This window comes from Typopeltis vanoorti, chromosome 18 (genome assembly GCF_054136105.1).
Source record: "Typopeltis vanoorti isolate ZY-2024b chromosome 18, IOZ_Tvanoo_1.0, whole genome shotgun sequence".
Taxonomy (NCBI): domain Eukaryota; kingdom Metazoa; phylum Arthropoda; class Arachnida; order Uropygi; family Thelyphonidae; genus Typopeltis; species Typopeltis vanoorti.
The window spans coordinates 53,752,647-53,779,276 of NC_143566.1; the positions used below are offsets into that span (position 1 = coordinate 53,752,647).

The 26,630-nt window shown below is 38.0% G+C and overlaps 1 protein-coding gene across 1 annotated transcript in view; it reads right to left on the minus strand.

The window, feature by feature from the left end:
* LOC150096673 (twitchin-like) overlaps positions 1-26,630 on the minus strand; it is a 2,440,784-nt gene that overhangs the window by 953,292 nt on the left and 1,460,862 nt on the right. Inside the window, exon 77 of the mRNA XM_090408679.1 lies at positions 10,647-10,852. Coding sequence (XP_090264805.1) covers positions 10,647-10,852 — 206 coding nt within the window. The remainder of the gene's footprint in view (positions 1-10,646; positions 10,853-26,630) is intronic.

Genomic DNA, 26,630 nt, shown 5'->3' on the forward strand with positions numbered 1-26,630 from the left:
TTGTTTGTCATCCACTGTACTCCAAATCGTGTCCTCTTCTTCACTGGTGGAATACAGCTTACTATTGCTGCTAACAAATATATTTTCACAATTTCCCAGCACTAATGATATCCCAGCCTTCCAATTCTGCCCTCCATGAAACTTCCCCAAGTTGATATCTAAGACTATTATAATCACCTGCCTTATAATTCCACATACATTCCCGTCTCTTTGATACTCCTCCATGTCTGTTCATCTTCCAAGTCAAAACCATATGGTCACTCTCTCCAACTGGTGTGAGAGATGTCATCTCAGTTATTATCAACTCTTCTGATGCTATGACCAAATCCAAAACTCTTGCACCTCTTGTTCCATCTATTACATGTTGCTTAAGACATTTGTCCCTGAAGAATTCTAGAAATCCCATTCTCTTCTTGCTACATGCATCTTCCTCTCCCCAATTTATACTGCTGTAGTTAAAATCTCCCATAACAACACTCTTCTTGCACTTGCCAAACTCAACTGTCTAAACATCTCCTGGTCCCCACTCTCTGTGCTCCTTCGTTTGTAGCACATCCCACTAAATATCCCATCTTGCCCATCTCTACCTCACACCGTATGCTTTCAAAATCATTAATGTCATTGCCTTCCAAAGACTTCACTCTTAGAGGACATAAGTCATCACTTATCATAAGCAGTACTCCACCAGCACACTTTCCCTTCCTATCCTGCTGAAAAATTCTGTACCCAGCTACATCTATTCCTATTATTATATCCACTTCTGTCAACCACCTCTCGATGATTCCAATAATCTTTGGCCAGGCTGATACTCTCATCACCACCAATTCCTCTCCTTTATTCCAGATACTTCTGGCATTAGTATGAAGCATAAAACTGCCATTGTTTCTATACTCAGCATTATCCCCTCTAGACTCCACTGAGCTCAGTGTTACCTGATGTCGTCCCCCTTCTCCGAAGTACCCATTCGAACAAGAAGCCACCCCTGCTATCATTCACCCTGGGACACACCGACTCGTTCAGAACAGCAATCTCTTCAGATGCCTATATCCTTCCTCATTCAAATGCAAGCAGTCTTTTGCATACAATTCCTCTCTGTCCTCAAACGCCCTCCAAGCATCCACATATTCCAATCCTCTCTTCTGACACATTGTAGCTATTATGTTATTCAATATTACTGCTCTTCTGCTCAGCTCATCACTATCATACCTAGGCAACACGCACAGTGTTTCCTCTCTGTGTCCTCTTTTGTGCAACCTGATGCAAAAATCTCATATCCCTCGCTGCCCAATTTACATTACCACTCAAGTCATTTGTTCCTACCTATGTTTCACAATTATCTCATTCACCCTTTCACCCCTCTTAATTGCCACACTTTCTATCATTCCTCCAGGCAAACACTCCTCACGCATCGTATCTTGAACACCACGGATAATTGAGTCCCTGTACATTACACCTCTTACCACCCTATTTCTCAATTGCTCACATGCATCCCTCACTCTCTCTCTCCTCTAACACTTTCTCTCTGGGCTCCCCCCTACTTACCTGCCTTCCTGACATCACTCTATCCCTGGTTCCAGTACTCTTGCATTCATTCCTCTCATTTCTTCTCTCCTATTGTTTTCATTCTCTCCTCTTCTATCATTCTCATAACGCTCTCTCATTCCCTCTCTTCCACTATTCCTATTCTCTCCTTTTCTATCATTCCCATATCTCTTTCTCATTCCCTCTTTTCCATTTATCCTATTCTCTCCTCTTCTATCATTCCCATATCTCTATCTCATTCCCTCTCTTCCACTTATCCTATTCTCTACTCTTCTATCATTCACATAACTCTCTCATTCCCTCTCTTCTACTGTTCCTATTCTCTCCTCTTCTATCATTCCTTTAACTTTCTCTCATATGCCAAAAGAAATAATAATAATTATTATTTTTTGGCTTCATTGAATCAAACATTCATTGTGAGAGAACCACACAAATCTCATATCCCTCGCTGCCCAATTTACATTACCACTCAAGTCATTTGTTCCTACCTATGTTTCACAATTATTTCATTCACCCTTTCACCCCTTTCGCTCATAAAGACTTTAAAGGGTTTGTTTAAAGATACATCAAGTGGCTGTAGTTGTGATGTAAGTCCTCTTGGTATGACAGCCAAATAATTGTTCACACAATTATTATTATCATCAAGAACTTTTATTGTTAAAAGACCATAAGATTTAATGATTACAAATACAAAGAGCCAACAAGTTTCACTAGCCACTGTCTAGCATATTCAAGGCTGAACTGGTGTGAAAACAAATGCATCAAGTTACATGAAAACATACACTTTAGTAACTGCTAGGCCATTACATTTGATAATTCGTGTTTGATGGCATGCATGTGTTCGAATGCTTCAGTCAGAATCCGGTACATGACCACGTGATGCGTAGTTTTTCGCATATTCTAGTTCAGTTAAGCTGAGAGAATTGATGAGATATTTCCATATGTCTTTAAGAATAGCACCTTGATTTCTATTTAAATTATTGCCTGTGCATAGCACCACTGCTGCTTCTTTGAAAGTTCTGTGTCTGTAGTCATTCTCGATGTAAGGCATAGAACTGTTTTTCCAATCTATAAGGTGATTTGATGTTGAGAAATGATGAGCTAAACCAGATGTGATGATTCTATTGTGATTGACATCCCCCCCCCCACACACATGTTCCTTCTGTCTTATTTCAAAACTTCTAGAGGTCTGTCCAAAGTTCACCCAAAGATGAGGTACCTTTCTTCAAATTTCCTGGAATTTCATATACTCCAGGAAATTTGAAGAAAGGTATCTCATCTTTTGGTGAACTTAAGACTTGTCTGATCGTGGTAGTTGGTTTAAAAATTACTCTGATGTTATGAGCTTTTAACATACTCGCCAATTTTGTGGATACAGAATTAATATATGGAATGACAGCTGTGGACACATTAGGACTCCGTTCCACGTTGTTGGAGGTTGTCTTTAAAAAGCAATTTGTTTAAAATGTTAGAAGGTATCCATTCAGAGATAGAGTGTTAGCTATTTCTGACAGTTCTCTCTGTACATCTATTTCTTTCGAAATAGACCTTAAGGCTCTGTTATGGAGCATATGAATGATGCTGTGTTTTTGTGATCTATGATGGTTATACGAAAAATGTAGATATCTACCTGTATCTGTGGGTTTCTTGTAAATGGACATTTGGACATTGTTATCTTCTCTCCTCACCAGTATGTCAAGAAAGGGTGGTTCTTTGTTCTTCTCCAGTTCCATAGTGAATTTGATCTTATGATGTATGAAGTCTTAAGTTCACCCAAAGATGAGGTACCTTTCTTCAAATTTCCTGGAGTATATGAAATTCCATGCACGTGTGACCTTTCTTACATTGGACAGACCTCTAGAAGTTTTGAAATAAGACAGAAGGAACATGTGGGGGATGTCAATCACAATAAAATCATCACATCTGGTTTAGTTCATCATTTCTCAATATCAAATTATGTTATAGATTGGAAAAACAGTTCTATGCCTTACATCGAGGATGACTACAGACACAGAACTTTCAAAGAAGCAGCAATAGTGCTATGCACAGGCAATAATTTAAATAGAAATCAAGGTGCTATTCTTAAAGACATATGGAAATATCTCATCAATTCTCTCAGCCTAACAGAACTACAATATGCGAAACACTACACACCACATGGTCATGTACCGGATTCTGACTGAAGCATTCGAACGCATGCACACCATCAAACACGAATTATCAAATGTAACGGCCTAGCAGTTACTAAAGTGTATGTTTTCATGTAACTTGATGCATTTGTTTTCACACCAGTACAGCCTTGAAAATGTTAGACAGGGGCTAGTGAAACTTGTTGGCTCTTTGTATTTGTAATCATTAAATCTTATGGTCTTTTAACAATAAAAGTTCTTTGTTTTAACACATTAGACCAAATATGAACAATTTTATTATTATCATCATTATTACAGGCAACTCCAAGGAGTCATTAGACTCATCGAAGAGGCCCTAAACATCTGTCAAGAACTATTCAGCATTTGCACAGTATCTATCACACTTTGCTTTGAACTCATTCACAGTCATGTCACCCATAACAGACTCTGGCAGCTTATTCCACTCATTCACCACTCTCCAAGTAAAAAACCTAGTTCTAACACCCTTGCTAACTATACGCTTGCTCAGTTTCCATGGATGGCCCCTAGTTCTCCCACCTCCACAGCTATTCTGAAAAATTTCCTCTGAATTAATCTTGTAAAAATCCCTCAGTAATTTGAATGTCTCAATCATATCACTCCTTTACCACCTATCAACCTGTTTCTGTAACCCACAAATCTTCAACCTGTTCTCATAAGGTTCATTTCATAGACTTGCTAACATCTTGGTCACTCCATTCTGGATCCTCTCTATCTCCTCCTCATCATCATCATCAAGAAACCCTGGCACCCAGATATGTGCACAGTAGTCAAGATGGGGTCTTATCAACACTTGATAGACTGGAACAATAACTTGATGGTCTCTGCTCGTCAAAGTATTCTTCAGTAACCAAGTGATCTGATGAGCTGCTTTAGCCACTTTTGTTATGTGCCCCCTAAACTTTTACTCCATATCCACTAACACTCCCAAGTCTCTGGCTTCATCAGTTTCCTGGAGTATGGTTCCACCAATGTGGTATACTGCTGATAATCTTTTCACCACAAAATGCATAACCTTACACTCTGGCACATTAACCTGATATCCACTCTCCTTTGCCCAATCTGTCAATCTATCCAAATCATCCTGCAAAAGTTTGATATTATCTGTATTAACTATTGCTCTACTCAACTTTGCATCATCAGCAATTAACTGAACAGTTCCTCTCAGATCCTTTCCTATATCATCAATGAAGGAATTAAAGAGCAGTGGTCCAAGAACAGAACCCTGCAGCACACCACTAGTCACAGGCCTTCTTTTGGACTCTACTCCTGAATAAACTACTACTCTCTGATATCTCTCCATTACACCAACCCTATATCTATCCCAATGTGCTGCAGTTTACTGATTAGAATTCCATGTGGTATCTTATCAAAAGCCTTTGCAATTAATATAATACCTAACATATCTCTCCTTGAAATCATTCGTGGTTGATGCACTCACACACAATCACCTCTTGTGACATATTCCACCCATTTACCACCCTCCAAAAAAACAAACAAATAAAAAAAAATAGCCCAAAGATTCTTGCTAACTGCACACTTATACTAGGGTAGACCTGTTGTTCTCTCCATTCCTGTCATGTTATGAAAAAAGTCTTCCATGCCAATTTTTTAAAACTATTTAATAACTTCCATGTTTCTATCACATCCCTCTTTTCTCTTATCAGCCAATTTCTGAAGTCTACTGACCTCAATCTATTTTCATGGGGAGCATTCTCGGGCCTACCATAATCTTGGACATTTGCCAACAGATCATCTCTACCATTTCTTCATTCCCATGGAATTGACCAGATCCACATATGTAGTCTAGATGTTGCCTTATTAAATCCTTAAAAAGGTTAATAATAATTTCTCTGTACTTGCTTGTCAGTGTGTTCTTCAACAATGAGCTGTTTTGACCCCCCCCCCTTTGCAATATGCCCTCTAAACTTCACTCCCTATTTAAAATCAATCCCAAATTCTGACATCAATTTCTTACACTTCAGCTCTATCAGTATACCACACGTTTGTAGTCTTCCTTGATTTTACAGTTCGCCACTTTAAACGGATAATGCTTTACCCATACTGTTAGTCTGTTTAACACAATCTGTCCATCATCAGTGCTCTTCCTAGCTTTGCATCATCAGCATGTAAATCAATATTTAAGTCACTTTCTATATGGGGAATGGGGTGCCAGTTCAATGTTGCAAAATGTAAGGTTTCGAAATTTGGGAAACAAAGATAAGATGCAGAATTTATGCTTGGTGGGGATATATTGTTCGAAGTGGAGGAAATAAGAGATCTTGGAGTGACAGTGGATAAGGATCAGAAATTTAGGGGACACATTGCCAAAAAGGACCAACACAATGAATTCTTGGAATGATGTGGAGGACACTGACTTGTAGAAGTAAGGAGATTCTTATTCCATTGTATAAGGCTTTGATTAGGGCACACATGGACTACTGCGCACAGATTTGGTCATCTAGTTTTCAAAAGGATGAAGAGATGTCAGAAAGAGTCCAGAGACAACTGACTAAAGTAGTTTCCGATCTCTGGAATGTCAAATATGAGGAAAGGTTGAGAAGATGCAATTTACAGTCTAGTGGGTAGGAGGAAGAAGGGTGATATGAAAGAAACCTACAAGTTAGTAAGGGGTTGTCATAGGATCAATGTTGGAGAGATTTTACAGCAAACAATGGGAGATAAGGGGAGAAAGAGGTCATCCCTGGAAGCTGTATATGGAGGGTGTGAGCAAGGGAGTGAGAGGTAGGTTTTTTTGCGTGTCGAGCTGTAAATGATTGGAATGCCTTCCCTGAGAGGGTGGTGTCTGCAGAGAATTTGAATGTATTTAAGGCTTGGTATGATGAGCTGTGTGTATGACAAAAGGACCACCTAGTCTTTGACTGCATGGGCTTAGGATAATAATAATAATAATAATAATATCACTGATGTGCAAACTGAACAGCAGAAGAACAAATGAGGCTCTTCAGAACACCACAAGTCATTTGCCTTCACCCTGATTTAATCTATCAATATGCTACTCTTTGATATCTGTCCATAAGTCACCCTCTTATCTAAATTGTTAGCTTCATATTATTTCAATTCAATTCATTTTTGTAATAGAGTTTTATGTCGAATTCTCTCAAATGAGGAATCTACATAACACTTAGCAAAGTCCAGAAGTAGTCATTTCCTTTATCGAACTCAGCTGTCGCTTAATAATAAAAAGTAAGCAAATTAATAAGGCGAAACCTAGCATTCACAAAACCATGTTGCTCCCTATAAAGTATCATATTCATGTCCACCCAGTCCTGAATTCTCTTTTTTTACAAATTCCTCCATACCTTAACCACAACTCTTCAGATACTGATTTGCATATAATTTGGAGCTTCCTTTATGCAGGGAGCTATTTTGCTCTCTTTTCACCTCCCTTGGCACCTTCCCAGAATTGAGACTAAAATTAAACAGATGGTCACATGAAGGTGCCAGTTCCCTTGCACATTCACATTCTCAATAATTGATTGATATATCATCTATTAGAAGCTTATGGAGATATTTCCATTAAGGTTCTTCTGCAATAATCATAAACACATCCAGTTCATCTACCTCTATTGTCTCATTAATCAATAGGACATCTGGCACTGGAAAATCTCTACCCGGAGGGTATACACTTGCAAAATGATCACTAAGAGTAACTCAAGTAACTGTTTTTTTTTTTTTACACCAGCGGTTAGGCCAATAGTTTTAACAATTTATCAGTAACTTTAGCATACCATGTAGATTGCTGTGCAGCTTGTTTCTTTTGTATATATTTGTATACTCCAGACAGGGCCGGTTTTATCATCAGGCAAACCTAGGAAATCGCCTAGGGGCGTTAAGACTTCGGGGCACCAGATTTTGCTACATAGTTCAGGGAAAAATTACAACCTTCAAAAAAAATTAGTAAAACCTTCATTAATAATAAAAAACTGAAATAAGTCAAGCCGTCCTGGTGCTTGCTGGTGATCCTACATTATTTTCACCTTTCTCTATTTCTTCCACTCCCCTGCTCTTTGTATACTTAACCTCAAGTGCAGAGATTTTTCCTCCTTCTGGCATCTGTCCCAAGATGAGCAGGGAAGTTACGGGGTATCCTTCACACTAACAATCAGTGGTCGCAACTAACCAACTGTTCTCACTTCTTATCTTCATTACTATTGACTTAATTCTGTTGAATTTTAGATTAAGCCCTGTTTTTGCAAGCTCTCTGAGGTCTGAGAAGTTGGGGATTATGTCATTCATTTTCTCACAGAATCGTCTTGTTAATTCAGTTCAGTTTATTCTAAATCAGTATAAGAATGCCGTGGGAATTTTCATAGAATTGCAGTGGCAGGGATTCTGATTGGTAGTATTCGTGAAATAAGACCTCTCATTGGTCTTTCTCTTCGCTCCCTTTACTTGTCATCATCCCCACTCCGGCATTCTTCTACTGATTTCAGATTAGTTCGGTCAAGCTTTTTCATAGGTGACAGTTGAGTCTGATGGCAAATAGTTTTTGGTACTTGTGTATCGAACATTCTTACAGCGGCTGAAGAATGTTTGTGGCCAAAATAGCCAGTGTTCTCCATAGAGCAGTATTTCTGTAAGTAATACCTGTCTATTCATTTCGTATCATTTAAACACTACTAAAATCAGTCAAATTTCCGAAATTAAAGCTCAATGAAGACGATGTTTACGAGAGTGGCATACAGTGCACTCACCTCTGGCGGTAATTCTGAATGATTTTCAAGCATTTTTTCAATAATAAAATGAGGTACGATGAAATGAATGAAATGGTTTCATGTTGCTTCATATCTTTTAATTTTCTGTGCAGTCGCTATAATTCTTTGTTTTTAGCTCTTCAGTAACTTCAGCAATTGTTTTGTTGGTCAAATTATGTGTATTAATCAGTTTGTTTTTAATGTTATTATTTTTCAGCCATCATTTAAAACTCTTTAAGTTGCTCAGATCAGCTGGAAGTTTGTTGACTTTTTGTTCCAACCAGATTTTCCATGGTACAAATTGTTTCACCCTCGACTTTTGCTCTTGCGGTTTGCAACCAAGCTTCACTGTAATGCTATAGGCTGTGCTGGAGGGCCGGCTCTAGGCTTAGGCACCGGCCTAGGTGTGCAGTGGCTTTCGAGCACCAACATCGTAAAAAAAAGTAATAGTTCATAAGGAAGATTCCGGTAATTGGACCACATGTTTATTAAGCTAAATGAAAATAAAAAAATTTAAAAATAACCCGACAAGTTTCGTAAGTCATTTGACTTACATCTTCAGGGGTCAAAGGTAACTAAAAGTTTAAACACAAGAAATGAGAAATTACTCAAAATAATTCATTATATACAGTTGTGGCCATCTAACTGTTATTAAATCGAATATCCGAATGTAGATTCAGTGCAATGCTAAGTTTGAACAATGCTGGATGCTGTCACGTTCTGTTGTTCACGTTCACATTGTCCGAGGTCTGGTTTTTGTTACATTGCGTTGGAAGTCTAAGCATGTTTGCAGCTTCCTTAAATTTCCTTATGTAACAATTTTTTCTTTTTTTTTTTTCCTTTTCATTTAGCTTAATAAACATGCGGTCCAATTACCGGAATCTTTCTTATGAACTGCTAAACCACAGAAACCTTCGCATACAAAAAAGTAATAGTATTAGTCGAAGCGTTGATGGTATGAGCAGTGCCCCCCAAAATGCTCTATATGCACTTTTTTGGCAATAACTGTAAACTGCTTTTAACAATAAAGAATTTTATGATGCCTGTCTTGTCTTACAATGCATTGAAAAAACTAGCCTAGGGGTGCCACATAGCCTCGAGTCGGCACTGACTCCAGATGATAACCCTAATGTGAAGGGTGAAATGTCGAGCATATATTTTGGTTTATATTAAGCTAAAGTTTTACTCTAATACAGTAGGTGGCTCCATAATGTAACTCAACTATTTCTTTTGCTTCTGTCATCTTTTTATCACTAACACTCATTAAAGTCATACTACCTTGTCTTACTCATGTTCTTTTACTCTTTTTTGGTTTCCGTTCTTCTTCTGCCATTGTTAGCAAAAACTCCTCCTCCTCCCTTCCCTTCAATTCCTTTTGTACCCTCTGAAAATAATATACCCACTTGTTCTGTCCTTTGACTATCATCATCATCCATCGACCAAATCTGACTAATGCCTGTAACTTTTGACCAAGTTGAAGTAAGTAATGTCAAAAACTTCTCACCCTTATTCCAGATGTTTCTAGCATTAGTATAAATAAAATGCAATCCCTCCTTCAGCTCACAATCTCCCTTACATCTTGTGTTGATTTTCCCACTGAAGTTAAGTACCTGGTGAGAAAAAGTCACATTATGTGATGACTCTCCCACTTACTCAGTTATGAATTTTCTGCACCAATACTCACTCACACTGCCACAAATATTCTTGTTTCTCTGACTCTGCATTCTAAATGCTCACAGAACAATACTTTCTCAAAGCACCTAACTCAGAGTGCATTTAAATGCAAAATATCCACCTTGTCTTTCCATCCATCAAAGTCACTCCAGACGTTCATTTTTATCAGTGAAATGAAATGCTATCATTAACATCAGATTTATGCACAGGGAAATTCTTGTAACTCCAAATCATGAGAAGAATGAATGATAAGTAATTTTCAATAGAGTAATTTTTTATTATTTGAATGAATTTAATTTATTAAAAATATAAAATACATACAAAAATAATAAATTTTATTACAATTATATCCAAATAACGAATAATTATTATATTTATAAATGAAAAAAAAAAGCTCATTAAATGGTAGGGCACATAGATATAAAATCTTTTACTAAGCTCTTGTCACTTGCTGTAATTTATAGAAAAGTTATCAGATCTTTAAATCTAAATGTTATCATTCTTATACCAATGTAGAGAAAAATATTGTTCAATATTTTTTTACCATATGGACTCTTTGCAACAACAGGCCTGCTTGTTGTCAGGGGTTCAGAAGTACCTTGTGCATTCTGAGCACATACACGAAATTCATATTCTGTCCCTTCGCTAAGCTTAGGTACAGTACAGTTTGTGTTATCAGTAGGAATATGTGATACAGCAGGAAGCCAGCTTCCACCTCGAGATTTGTCTCTCTTTTCAACAATATATCCCCTAAATAAAATTAATAAACCACAAGTAAATTACAAGATGAATTCATTATAATGGTAGAGAAAAGAATGTTGTCAACTAATTTATTCAAGTAATCATAAATTACTAGTGTATACTATGATAATATAGCACCTCCGTAGCGCAATTGGAAGAACGACGGTACATTGTGCCCTTCGATTGGAATAGGCCAAAGTTCGATTCTCGTCGCGACGGGAGGAATCTTTATTTGGATGATTTCAATCGAAAGTGAGTTAGCCGATCTCATACGGAGGTAGCAGGGTTTTTTCTCCTGGAAACTAGGGTTTTTCATCCCGCATACAGACAAATCGGCCCTTCAGAACATACGCAATTTACAGACAAAAAAAATACTAAAAAATACTAGTTGTGGTGGGCGGTAGATGGCGTTGATGGAGATGATTCGTAGTAGAGGTTTGGTGTAGTGGTTGAGACAGTTGTAGGTATCCTCCCGTGATTAGTCTTCGGACTCCTTGGAGGTGTCAGGAATAATAATAATCCAATATATGTATTGACTCTTCAGAAGTTATCCATCCATTCCATTACATCCACAGCAACAGGTCTTACTCAACCAGTAACATACCTATCATATTGAAGCTTAAACCCATTTGCAGCATCCACTATGCTCTATGTAAAAAAATCAACCCCGCATACCCTTCATCTTGGCAAAGCTGTTTAATAAGTTATTATTATTATTACATAACACCACCAGGGAGTGCGGGCACTCTACAACTCTCCATCCCCGCCACTCCACTAATCGCAACTATCTTCATCATTCACACCAGCGCCATCTACCGCCAACCACCACAGCTATTTTCACAGACATCCATGCCCACGGCAGAATTTGAACCCACAGCCTTTTGGCTGGAGAGTGGATATGCTAACCACTCGGCCAACCAGGCCGGCAAGTCTTCTAACAAATTATAGGCCAATCTATATATCTGGAGTTATGGTTAAGGTATTGGAGAATTAAAACTTGGACAGAGAAATGGGTTGTTAATGGGCAGTATTCTCTGTGATCATCAGCATGAGTTTGTTAAAGGAAAGGTCTACAATAATCTGCTTATTATTATAACAAGGATGAATGCACTGGCCATGGGAGATGTGGTATATTTAGATTTTGCAAAGACTTTTCAGAGATTACCACATAACAAGCTAGTAACTAAACTGAAATGGATGAAATTAGATAAAAGACTCCCATCCCATTCATGTGCCATCTCCTATATAGGTGGTTGACTACCATGATGTGACTCATGGTTAACTACAGGTGTAATGACATGACTACTGAGTTCTGTGAGTGACTAGGTCAGCAAGTTCTATGTCAGGGTGAAATATCCTGACAAAGGGAAAGTCACTAATGGTGTGCTCTAGGAATTGTTCTGGGGCCATTGTTGTTCATCTTATATATTAATGATGGAAGGTTTAAATGAAGATATGAAACTGTCTGCAGATGATGCAAAATTCTGGAGAACATGAAGAGATTGTATGAGCGAGTAAGTGAGTGGAACACTCAGTTCAATGTTGAAAAATACTCCAATGATGAATCTTTGACTCCACAGAGATGCTGAGAAAATAATAATAATAACATTACACTGTTATCTATTAAGACTTAGGTAATCTGGAAAGCCTGCTCTCTCAAGGCCGACAGTCAAACTAGAGCAGATGGGGTTGGATATTAGATTAGTGCATTGGATTGGAGACTGGCTATCTGATAGGTATCAACAAGTTGTGTATGGGGGTGCAATATCCAGTAAAAGGAAAGTCACTAGTGGCATACCTCAGGGGTCTGTTTTAGGGCCATTACTATTTAACTTGTATATTAATGATATTGTCGAAGATTTGGATGGAGATATTCAGTTGTTTGCAGATGATGCAAAGTTGGGACGAACCATAAAGAGTAGTGAAGATGTTGTGGCCTTGCAAGAAGACTTGAATAAATTGAGTGATTGGGCAAGCAAATGGGGATGTGAGTTCAATGTTGCAAAATGTAAGGTTTTAAAATTTGGAAAACAAAGATGGGATGCAGAATTTATGCTTGGTGAGAATATATTGTTGGAAGTAGAGGAAATAAGAGATCTGGGGGTGATAGTGGATAAGGATCTAAAATTTAGGGGACACATTGCCAAAATTGTGAAGACAACACAAAGACTTCTGGGAATGATGCGGAGGACACTGACATGTAGAAGTAGGGAGATACTTGTTCCAATGTATAAGGCTTTGATTAGGCCACACTTGGACTATGTGCCCAGATTTGGTCACCGGGTTTTCAGAAGGATGAAGAGATGTTGGAAAGGGTCCAAAGGCGACTGACTAAGGTAGTTTCTGACCTCTGGAATGTTGAGTATGAGGAAAGATTGAAAAGATGTAATTTGCAGAGTCTCGTGGAGAGAGGGAAGAGGGGAGATATGATAGAGACCTACAAGTTGGTAAGGGGTTGTTATAGGATCAATGGTGGAGAAGTTCTACAGAGAATAGTGGGAGATCAGGGGAGAACCAGAGGTCATCCCTGGAAACTGTATAAGGAGGGTGTGAGTAAGGGAGTGAGAGGCAGGTTTTTTTCGTGCAGAGTTGTGAGTGATTGGAATGCCTTGCCTGAGAGCGTGGTGTCTGCAAGTAGTTTGAATGTGTTTAAGACATGGTATGATGAGATGTGTGTGTAAGATAAAAGGACCTCCTAGATGAGTCTTTGACTCCATGAGGTCTTGTTTAATAATAATAATAATAATAATAATAATAATAATAATAGTACTTTTCAAAGACACTATTATTAGCTCTGTTTATTCAAGATTATATGTATTCAAGATCATAGTATTACATAGTATTACATAATACTATGTAAAAAGTTTCCTCACTTGGGTACAAAGTAAATTATGCTTGCCAAGAAATTATATTCTTGTTTAATCTTTTATCCAGGCGTAAGAAAACAAAGTGTAGTATAAAGTATCTTCACAACTAGGCTACTTATATATAGATGCAGATGATTTCAACTGCTTTAGTACCCATAATGCAAATCACATTTCCTTTCAGACATGCATAATGCTATGTATTACAAGAGAGGTTACCACACAGAGTGTTTCAGGGCTTTATTGAGGTCTCATCAGTGGGAGTTAAAATTAATGAATTAATCGAATTAAAAGAAAGGTTGAATTAATGCCAAAAGTATGTATTGCTCATAAACAAGCAGTGAAAAGAGGTTCATCACCTTATTATTGAAATACTCTATATCAGAGATAGTTGTAGAATTTTTTGACTTGGTTACAAAGTAAATTATAATTTCCAAGAAATTATATTCTTGTTTAATACTTGATCCAAATTTAATTGCTTAGCCTTTGGGAAATTCAACAATTTTTCCCAATTTCCACTCCCTTGGAACTTTCCTGTTGCAAACGCTAAGGTTAAACAGGTTGCAGAGAGCACCATTAATTCTCTGGAATATTCCTTCAAGAAATATATTGTGAAGTTCCACTGTCTTATTAACATGAATTTACTTAATTCCTTATAAGCTTCCTCCTTACTCAACATCAGTCCCTCCCATATTACACCCACTAAATTCCATTTTCTTGTGATATCACATTCACAAAGATTTAATATTCTGATTAATACTTATTGTCCACATTCTCTGCATCTGTTAACAATCTATCATTGTCTTCAACTAACATCATTCTCCCATAACCATTCTTTCTTCCATGTACCAAATAACTCACTATGATTTCATTTGGCTTGAATGGGTAATTTCTGCTCATATTGAAATTTTGCAGTCTTTACGAAATGAATCAGCTTCCTGGACTGCTGTTTGAACTGATAATTAAAAACATTCATCAACATCCATGTGTGTGTGGATGTGTTATTACCAATATTCATCATGTGTTGCTTCCACAGTGCCTTCTTCCAGATTTCATGTTCAGTCCCTTCTCATTTATCAATTTTATTCCTACCTTATTTATGCCTGTCACCTTTAGAATACATTCAAATATTTTGGCTATACAGAAAATGGAGGTTGTTGGGGGCTTCAAAAAAACTTGGTTGTTAGCAAAGAGCTCAGGAAAAGATGAGTGTTTTGTGTAATAAGTGATGTTATTGCTTGCATTTTAGTATACTATTGTTTATTGTTCATTATTTTCTGATGGTAGAACAAATCCACATAGCCCAAACCAAATGCTATTAACAACACAGACTTTTCAAAAATGGTTCCATGTTGTGAGTGCAACATAAAAGCATGGCAAAATGTGAAAGATCTGTTTATGGAAAGACTAAACAGGAGATGAGAGAAAGCATGGATTTGTAGAAAGTGCAATATTTTGTTACACTACAAGTTCTCAGTGCTTCAAGACTCAAGAAATGAATAACAGCATAAATGTGGTGCAAAAAGACTGTGTGCATAAGGGAGTGAAAGCTAATGATACTGAGGTAGTGAAATAAGAATGAAGAACAGAAAGTAAGAGATATATGAAAGTGAAAGGAAGTAGGAATGAGGAAATGGAATAAAGGTAAGTCAGAATGAAAAGGGGCAAAACTACAGGAGCAACAGAGAGTGAATTTGCCAGAATGCAAGATTTGAAGAAAGAGTTTTTCAAAATGAAAAGAGGAATATGCAAAGTGATATTAAACATTTAGTGGAAACAAATGAAAGGGGGAAAAAGGAGAGATGAAAGAAAAAAAAAAGACAACAATGTGACACATTAATGACTAGAGAACTGCAATGTATGGAGATTCCATTATTAAAGGTTTTTTAAATGAGAGAGTCCATAAGGTCTACCTTCCAGGAAGGAAAATGAGCAAGCTTATTTTGTGAAGATATGAAGAGGAAATAAGTAAGAGAGTCAGTGGTGGTTGTGGGGACAAATAACTTTGTTGGACATAAGGAGAATGAATATCAGCAGGTTATTGAGGAGAGTGAAAGAGAACGGCATAGTGGGAAAGATTGTCAGAGTGTTGCCGAGGCACGACACTGATCAGCCGAGATAGATAGTGAGAATCAAGAATGATAACTGCTGGAAGAGCTGTGTGAGGAAAAGGGAATGCAGTTTGTAGATGCATGGCATGTATTTGAGGAAAGAATGAACCTATACAAAAGTGATGGATTCCACTTGAATGGCTTTGGGATGAGTGAACTGGAAAATGGTTGCTAGAAGGAAGTGCAGTGTGTGATGCAAGCAAGAGATCAGAGGAAGTATGAAGTGAAGTGAAAGATCAGGAGAGTGAAGCACCTGGAAATGGAAATATAAATAGTAGTCTAAGAGATGAAGTGAGAATGGTAATGCAAGAAGAACAGGGAAATGAAGAGAGTTGGGGTATATTATTATTATTATTATTAAAACAAGACCTCATGGAGTCAAAGACTCATCTAGGAGGTCCTTTTATCTTACACACACATCTCATCATACCGTGTCTTAAACACATTCAAACTACTTGCAGACACCACGCTCTCAGGCAGGGCATTCCAATCACTCACAACTCTGCACGAAAAAAACCTGCCTCTCACTCCCTTACTCACACCCTCCTTATACAGTTTCCAGGGATGACCTCTGGTTCTCCCCTGATCTCCCACTATTCTCTGTAGAACTTCTCCACCATTGATCCTATAACAACCCCTTACCAACTTGTAGGTCTCTATCATATCTCCCCTCTTCCTTCTCTCCACGAGACTCTGCAAATTACATCTTTTCAATCTTTCCTCATACTCAACATTCCAGAGGTCAGAAACTACCTTAGTCATTCGCCTTTGGACCCTTTCCAACATCTCTTCATCCTTCTGAAAACCCGGTGACCAAATCTGGGCACAATAGTCCAAGTGCGGCCTAATCAAAGCCTTATACATTGGAACAAGTATCTCCCTACTTCTACATGTCAGTGTCCTCCGCATCATTCCCAGAAGTCTTTGTGTTGTCTTCACAATTTTGGCAATGTGTCCCCTAAATTTTAGATCCTTATCCACTATCACCCCCAGATCTCTTATTTCCTCTACTTCCAACAATATATTCTCACCAAGCATAAATTCTGCATCCCATCTTTGTTTTCCAAATTTTAAAACCTTACATTTTGCAACATTGAACTCACATCCCCATTTGCTTGCCCAATCACTCAATTTATTCAAGTCTTCTTGCAAGGCCACAACATCTTCACTACTCTTTATGGTTCGTCCCAACTTTGCATCATCTGCAAACAACTGAATATCTCCATCCAAATCTTCACCAATATCATTAATATATAAGTTAAATAGTAATGGCCCTAAAACAGACCCCTGAGGCACTCCACTCGTGACTTTCCTTTTCCTGGATATTGCACCCCCATACACAACTTGTTGATACCTATCAGATAGCCAGTCTCCAATCCAATGCACTAATCTAATATCCAACCCCATCTGCTCTAGTTTGACTGTCAACTTATCATGAGGTACTCTATCAAAAGCTTTTGCGAAATCCAAGTATATTACTGTGTATCCTTCTCCTCTGTCCAAGGAAGCAGTCACTTTATTGTAATAAGTAAGTAGATTACTAAAACATGACCTCCCTTTAGCAAATCCATGCTGTCCATCAAAAATTATACCATTGTTGTCAACCCAACTCTGGATCCTAGTTCTCACAAGCTTCTCCAACAACTTAACCACAACACCTGACACACAGATAGGCCTATAGTTTGATGCTTGAGTTCGATCACCTCCTTTATGAAGTGGCACAATCTTGCCCTGCTTCCACTCTTTAGGAACTTGACCAAGTGCAAGACTCGTATTAAAAAAATATGTCAAGGCAGGTGTCAACTCTCTAGCACACTCCTTCAGAATACGTGGTGATATATTATCAAGTCCCACAGCCTTATTTACATCTAGTTTACTCAACTCCCCAAACACCTCTTGCTCACTTACAGTCAGTCTCTCCTCCCCATCATCAACTGCTCTTAATCTCTCCATGAAGTCACATTCACAAGATTGAAAGATCTTTATGAATTGCTCATTAAGTATCTCCACAACACATTCTGCAACAGCTGTCTTTATACCATTTCCTCCAATCAATGTCATCCTTCCATAATCATTCTTTCTTTTGCTGGCTACATATCGAAAGAACTCCCTAGGATTCTTTTTGGCTTCATTAGCTAACTGCTGTTCATACCTCTCTTTAGCTACTCTCACCAACCAAGTCACCCTCCTTGCCTGGTCTTTGTAGACCTCATGAAATTGATTACTTCCACTTCTCTTATGCTGTCTCCACAATGCCTTTTTTTTCTGTATTGCATGCTTAATCTCTTTATTCATCCATCTCACACCTACCTTATTTAACCTTCTCACCCATGGTATACATTTAGACATTGCATCTACTAAATAGTTTTTGAAAATCCCCCAAGCTGCATTGATCTCTTTTCCAGCTAACTCCTCATTCCATGCTACATCTGCAAGCTGTCTCCTGAGCTCTTCATAATCACCCCCCTTGTAGTTCCACATATACCCTTTTTTTACAGGGGTCCTTGCACTGCTGGCAACCACCCAGGTAATCACCTCATGGTCACTTTCACCAATTGGTGGATGATTTGACACCTCATTTATAATTACATCCTCCGATGAGATGACCAAATCCAAGACCCTTAATCCTCGTGTGCCCTCTGTTACATACTGTCTGAGGTAGTTATCCCTCAAAAACTCAAGAAACTCATTTTCTTTACTTCCAGTCGCTATCTCTTCATTCCAGTCTATATTGCCATAATTAAAATCACCCATAATGATCACTCTTTTCTTATTTGCTTGGCTTATTTGACTATACATTTCACTATCACCACCATCCACATTACCAGGTCTATAACAACATCCCACCAAGTATTTGATTTTATTCACCTCTATCTCACACCATACTGCCTCAAAACCACTGGCCCTATTTCCCTCTTGCATCTCTACCTTGTATGGACATAACTCTTTCTCTATCATCAATAGCACTCCCCCTCCCTTTTTATCCCTTCTATCCTCACGAAACACATCATACCTTTCCATCTCTATTCCTGTCAGGATGTCGTCCTCATCTAACCATGTCTCACTTATTCCGACAATCTCTGGGTGCACAGACGCAATTAGTGCAACCATTTCATCCGCCTTGTTTCTTATGCTTCTAGCATTGGTATATAAACACAACAACTCATTTCTGGATCTACAGCTAGTTCCACTGATACCATTCACTCGATGTGCTCTCTCCATGCTGGACTGGGGCCATTTCTCTTTCTGCTTCTTCATTTTAGAACCCTTTGCAACAACATCTGTTTCCTCTTGATCCCTGGTCATCCCATTACTTTCCTGCCTACACATGCTCTCACCTCCTCTTGGAGCATCCACCTTTCTCACGCTGTGTATCCCTGTCCACCCTGGGCCTCCCCGTTTCCCTGCTCCTCTTGCACGCCCATTCTCTCATTTTCTATACTCATACCACTCACCTCTCCATTGATTTCCACTTCTTCAATCTCTCCCGTCTTACTCTCCTGCTCTTCCACATCACTCCCCTCTCGATCTGATTCATTTTCTCTATTCACTTCTCTACCTTCCAGCAGCAGTCTCTCCAAGCGACTCACACCATAACCACTCAAATGCAGTCCATCACTCCCATACAGCTCACTTCGTCCCTCAAACTCATTCCACACATTAACAAACTGTACTCCCATCTCCTCACACATTTCAGCCAGAATACCATTCATAATCCTTGCTCTCCGCCTCATTTCACCACAATCATACCTAGGCAACACACTGACCACCCTTCCTGTCACACTATTCTCTTTTATCTTTCCAAGCAGTCTCTTGACATTCATTTTGACATGCTCTTTGTTCTCTCTCAAATCATTTGTACCAATTAATACAATTAACTCTTTTGCTCGCTCCCGCCTCATATCCAATGCCTCAATCACTCTACTTATTTTACCACCTGGAAAACATACCTTGTGCATTTTATCCTCTAGCACACCTTTAATAATGGAGTCGCCATACAACGCCACTCGCTCATCTTTCGTTAACTCTTTCATGCCATCATGATTTATTTTAATAGTTTTGACCTGAATTCTCTTAATTTCATTCCGCATCCATTTCATTTCTTGCCTCATCCAATCTAATTCACTTTCCGAACCTCGCGACACATTCTCTCTATCATTAAATCTTTCTAACTTTCTAACTCTCGACCCCCTCTTCTCACATTCCCTCTCATTCATCCTTCTTTGTTCCCGTACTTTCGGTCTAACATACGTCCAACTTTCACTATCATTCTTCTCACTTTCACTCTCATTTATCTTTCTTTGTTTCCGTACTTTCGGACTAACATGCGTCCAACTTTCGCTATCATTCTTCTCACTTTTACTGTCATTCATCTTTCTTTGTTTCAGTACTTTCGGTCCAACATGCGCCGAACTTTCGCCATCATTTATTCTTTCGATTTTTTTTACTTGCGATTTCTGCATTACGCAAGTTCTACTTTCATTCGTTCTCTCAATTTCGTTTCTTTCCACCTCACTTTCGTCCCTTTTAACATCCGTTACGGTTGTCATATCGCTCTTTTTCTTTTTTCCTGATTTTTTAACATTTTTTCGCTTCTCCTGCTCACTATCCTTTTCTTTCAAACGTGCAATCGCGATACAATCGGTACTAGCACTTTCTGTCATCAATTTCATATTCGCATTCATTAGTTCTTCGTTCAGGTCACACTTCGCACACACCCTTCTTCCATCCGCACTAAACATCCACAAATCATTTATGTAATCGAAGGAATACATATAACAGACCTCACACTTAACGAAACGACTGAAATCTACATTCAAATCATGGAATGACAATGCCGCCGCCATTTTTTTTTTTCTCTCTGCCGGTTATAGGTCTAATAATAACGATTTCGTAATTTAGTTTAGACAAGAAAAAAAAACCCACACTAATAATACCGGTAGCGTACAACGTTTACAGCCGCTCTTACTCAAACAATCACACATATATACTTAATTATTCCTAGTAAAAACTTATCTGAATCAGGAGCTCTTCAAAACACGTCCGCAGTACTTGGCCCACTAGCGCCCCCCATTAGCGCCCCCCTTCAAGAAAATTATTAGGGCACCTGAAGCTGGACCACACCTTACTTCATATAATATATACCTGTTATATTATCTGTAGACTGGTCCCTACTCTTCTTTCCCTCTGTATTTCTTTTCACCTTGCTCCTTTCCCCCAATGGTATTAGAGTATTCGAGGGTTAGGGGTGATTCTGTCCTATTTACCTATTTTTTTTATCTCAGAAATTATTATTATTATTCAAGACCTCAATGGCATCATTATACTCATCGCAGGAGGCCCATCTTAAACACCACAAAGTCTATCATACCATTCCTTAAACTCAATCACTGTTTGTTCTCTCACTACCCTTCAGGCAATGCATTCCAAGGTCCAACCACTCTCCATGCAAAAATTCCACTCCTCACCTTCTTACTCACCACGTATATATGGGAATGATCAGAATAGAAAAGGAATGCATCAGGTTGTGAGTGAGGACATTTGAGACAGAGAAGATACACTGCTTGGAAAGAACACCCCCGATGGACAAGGTGCATCATGCCATGCAATGAGTCATGTGTTTGTAGCCAGAGTAAATTGGAAGAATATAATGTTCCCAGGTCAGTGCAACTGTGTTCAGGTGAAATAGCTGAAAGAAGGGAACTGACACTGTTTGAAAGAGGCATTGTGATTGGATGCCATGTTGCTGGCCTATCTGTTCAGCAAACTTGACAAATTGTGCTACTCATAGTGGTTGATCCACCACACTCACTGAACATGATAGCAGGGTACTATAAAGGTCAATACATAAAAAAACTGTCATTTGTCAGCCAACACATTAAATGAGCAGTTCTGGGCATCAACTGAAACATGAATCTGCAAAAAAAAAAAAAAAAAAAAAAAAATAGAGCTGAGGCTCATAGTGTAGGGTTCCATGGTAGGACCGTAACATGCAAGTCCTATATTATCCAACCCAACATGCAGCATCATCATCTTCAGTGGTGCAAAGAGTGTGTACAGTGAGCTGCAAAAGCTTAGAAAGCTGTATTATGGAGAGACGAGTCATTCTATATTCTCTGCCAAGCAGATGGCCGGTTTGGGTGTGGGGATGCTGGGTGAACATCTCTTACGAGAGTGCGTAACACCAACTATTAAATTTGGAGGTGGCCATGTGATGGTATGGTCCTTTTTTTCATAATTTGGCCTTGAACCTCTGTTTGTGGTGCCATGAACATTAAACTCAAAGAGGCATCTGAACATTCTGGATAATGCATAATTCCTACTTTGTGGCATTTCATGCCTTGTTATATGCTTTAAGAAAGAATGGTCCAAAATTTCAATCGATTGCTATTGTACACTTGAGGAAACAGTATGTATGTCACATATGATTGCTGCAATCATTGCAATGAAAAGGAGGCCCTACATCTTATTAAGCTGGGCACCGTGGTTGTTTGTACCTCACACTATTGCATTCATTAACTTCTTTCCAAGTAGTGCTTATATATAGTTAAGCTTTGATAAAGGTTACTGGGAAAGGGTATATGTGGTGGAGAAAGCACAAGCAACAGGGTATAACTGATTATAAACCTTAAAAGTGAACTTCTTTGTATATTCACCTATGCCAGGGGAATCAGAAATGAGGGAGATGAAATTGTTTCTCTGATTGAGGAAAAAAAAAGCAGGGGAATTATGTCTATAAAAGGTAGACACGAAAGACAGAAAGAGTTATTGGCAATGGTTTTAATGCAATGTGGTGTCAGGTTGAGGTTCATAGAAAGAGATATTTAGTTGGATGTTGCTATACTTTCTTCATCACAAGGGAGTAGTGATAAAGAAATGTTAAGCAGCTTAGTTTAGTGAACAATGGAAGGGTGATTATTATGGGCAAAATTAATGCAATATAACTGGAATGAAGAGATTGCATTGAGAGACAACTATCTTAGGCAGTATGTACAAAAAGTCACACAATCAAGAGTTTTGTATCTGAACATTTCATCAGAGGATGTGATTGTGAGTGAAGTTTTCCAATTATCATTAATTGGTGAGAATGATCATGAAGTGATAATCTGAATTGTGGCTAGCCAAGTGAAAACTTTTGTTTTCATTTGGCTAGCCACAAAGGAAAAGATATATGTGGAATTAGAAGGCTAGTGATTCTGAAAAGATTAGGAGATAGCTTAAAGCAATAGCATGGAATGAGGAATTGAGCAAAAAATAAATAAATTCTGATTTGGAACTGACAAAGAGATATTTAACAGCATCATTGTGTAAGTGTATTCCAAAGGTCAAAATAACTTAACATGGTAGATGATGAATCGATCAATTAGGGGATTAAGATTGAAAATCTGGAAGAAGAAGAAGGCAATTTTGGGAGGGGGGGGGGGAACACGGGATGAATAATGATAATAATCAGTTGAACAAAGAGTATAAATAGCAGGCTAGGAAATTTACTCAATTGGTAAGAAAAAGTGAAGTATGAGGATAAATTAGTAAATCAAGCCAAGAAAACCATATGGAGTTTCATGATGTGTGTGTCAAACAGAAAGCAGAATGACCATGGCAAGATGATGTTAATGGATGAAACTGGTAGATTAGTAACTGCTGCACAGGATATAATCAGTGAGAGTTCATCAGGGAGTTACATCTTCGTTGCAAAATCAGAAGTTCAAGTATAGAGAATGAAATTTGTGAATACTTACTGGTAAGCGAGCAAGAGGTATAGGAGGAGATAAGTAAGCTGGATATCAATAAAAAAATAGCACTTGATGACATATCACCATGTGTCTTAAGGGAATTTTCCAAGGAATTAGCATCAGCCTTGGTATATATACCTGTTTTACAAGTCTTGCAAGAGCACAAGTCCTAAAGGAGTGAAAGGTAAAATTGTTCCATTTCACAAATGTCATAAGGCTTAGGGTACAAATCATTGGCCAATCTGTATATCTGAAGTTGTAGTTAAGGTATTGGAGAGGTTGGTAAGACCAAGATACAAAAGTGAGTTGATAACAGCTGTATTATCTATAACTTTCAGCATAGATTTGTTAAAGGGAAATGCTTTGTATGTATGGACATATCAAATGTATTGGACAAAGGAGATGTATATACAGTAGTATACTTAGCTTTTGCTAATAGATTGCCACACCATGAATTGGTTCTAAGAAGCAGATGGAATTTGATTATAGATTAGTGAGCTGGGCAGGCAACTGGCTCTCAGATAGGTATCAGCAAAGTTGTGTATGGGGATGCAGTATCCCAGAAGAGGAAAATCACTACGAGTGTGCTGCATGGATCTGTTTGGGACATTTGTGATTTATTTTGTATATTAATGATATTGGGAGAATGTAAGAATGAATATCAGCAGGTCATTGATATTGAGGAGGATGAAAGAGAACAGTATAGTGGGAAAGGTTGATACACAACTGTTTGCAGATGGGGAGAGTGAAGAAGAATCAAGCATATAATGTGGCCTTACAGAAGGACTTGAATACATTGTATGAGTAGGAAACACTGTAGAACTGTCAGTTCAATATTGGAAAGTGCAAGATTCTGAAATTTGGTAGGCAACAATGCAATGCAAAGCATGCACTTCTTGGAGAAATTTTGGAGAAAATTCAGGAGACAAGAACCCTTGGAGTAGCAGTAAACACAGATCTGAATTTCAGTGGTCACACTGCTCAATCTATGAAGTCATCATATCAGGGCCGTCACCAGATTAGTTCGCACCTTGATGCAAAAATTAAATATCGCCCCTGATGGATTATAAGACAAAAATATACAAAAATCTCCAATTGGTATTTTGTTTTTATTACAAAAGAAACATTAATGCAAAAATTACATAACAATATTAATTAAATGTTAACTTAGTCAGTCTTCTCTGACCCTTTCCTATATATCATTATCACCATGAACACCAGGAGACAAAATCTGTACACAGTAATCCAAATGATGCCATATATTGTGTAACCATAACCTCTTTATTTCTGCATGTTAAGATCCTCCAAATCATTGCCATAATTGATATGATGCAGTACAGTCGACAGGGTGTTGCATAGAGGCAGCCTGTTTCACAGTATGGTTTAATAAGGGTGCTCATTCAGCCATATTGTGGTAGGTGCAATCGCTACGTTAAAAATTCCTGTTAGCATAGCAAGTGCGGAAAGAAGTTTTTCCAAGGTTCAAATAATGAAATGTATGTACAATTTGTAATTTTTATAATTTTATACTACGTATTTGTCTCATAGTTTATGTTTTCTTAACTTACATGAATTACCTGAATTAAATAAAAATATTGTTTTTGTTGGATATGTCATTGTTGTTTATATAATTTTGAAAAAAAAAAACAATTTAGAAAAAAATTATTGGAAAAACTTCTTTCCGCACTTGCTATGCTAACAGGAATTTTTAGCGTAGCGACTGCACCTACCACAATATGGCTGAATGAGCACCCTTATTAAACCGTGCCGTGAAGCAGGCTGCCTCTATGCAACACCCTGTCGACTGTACTGCATCATATCAATTATGGCAATGATTTGGAGGACCTTAACATGCAGAAATAAAGAGGTTATGGTTACACAATATATGGCATCATTTGGATTATTGTGTACAGATTTTGTCTCCTGGTGTTCATGGTGATAATGATATATAGGAAAGGGTCAGAGAAGACCGACTAAGTTAACTAGTGTCTGGGATGTGGGAAAGTCATATGAACCCGATTGGGGGAATAGGGTTTTTAAAGCTCTGTGAATAGGAGGAAGATGGGGAATATGATTGAGACACCTAAGTTGATAAAGGATTGTTACCAGGTTAACGTGGAAAAAATGTTTCTCAGGATGGAATAAAGGGGTATAAGTTCTACAGCTCCAAGAGGAGCATCTCTTGGAGCTGTAGAACTAGGGTGTGAGCAGTGGCATGAGAGTAGGTTCTTTGCTTGGGGAGTGGTTGGTGAGTGACATGCATTGCCTGACATTGTGACAAATGCAAATACAGGTAACCCTCCTATAACGCGGATGTTAGGTTCCATAGAAATGCCGCATTATATAAATCGCATTATACGAGACTTAGATCACATAGAAAAAGAAGGGTTAGGTTCCGAAATCGTTTTTTTTTTCTAAATTATATAAACAACAATGACACATCCAACAAAAACAATATTTTTATTTAATTCACGTAATTCATGTAAGTTAAGAAAACATAAACTATGAGACAAATTCGTAGTATAAAATTATAAAAATTACAAATTGTACATAAATTTCATTGCACATAATGCATAAATGTTTTAGACATAATAAAATAAACCGCATATTTTAATCGTCATCACTATCTTCAGAAATAATATTTTGTAGATGTTCTTTAAGTGGCTGGAGGTCATCACCACTTGAAATCTCTTGGATATCATTTGTATAATTCTCATATGTATGTAACTCACCAGAAAATAAACTGCTCAGCTTGAGATTAACACACTTGTGATTTTAAATGCACTTTCCTGGCAGAAAACAAAGGCAATTTTCAACAATAAACACTTTATAGAGTAAACCCTAGATGGCAAACCTATGGCACTCGTGCCAGAGGTGGCACGTCTGAGAATTTTGCTGGTATGTCAACGATTTACAGGTGATATCCTTTTATACGCTTATAAATTATTCAAGTTTTTTTTTAATTGTTACAATACGTACAAGCTGAATTTTATTTTACACAAGACAGCAGCTATAAAGACGTGCATATGATTGATGCGGTATTAACAAAAGATCGCACAACCCAAAGACAAAAGCAACC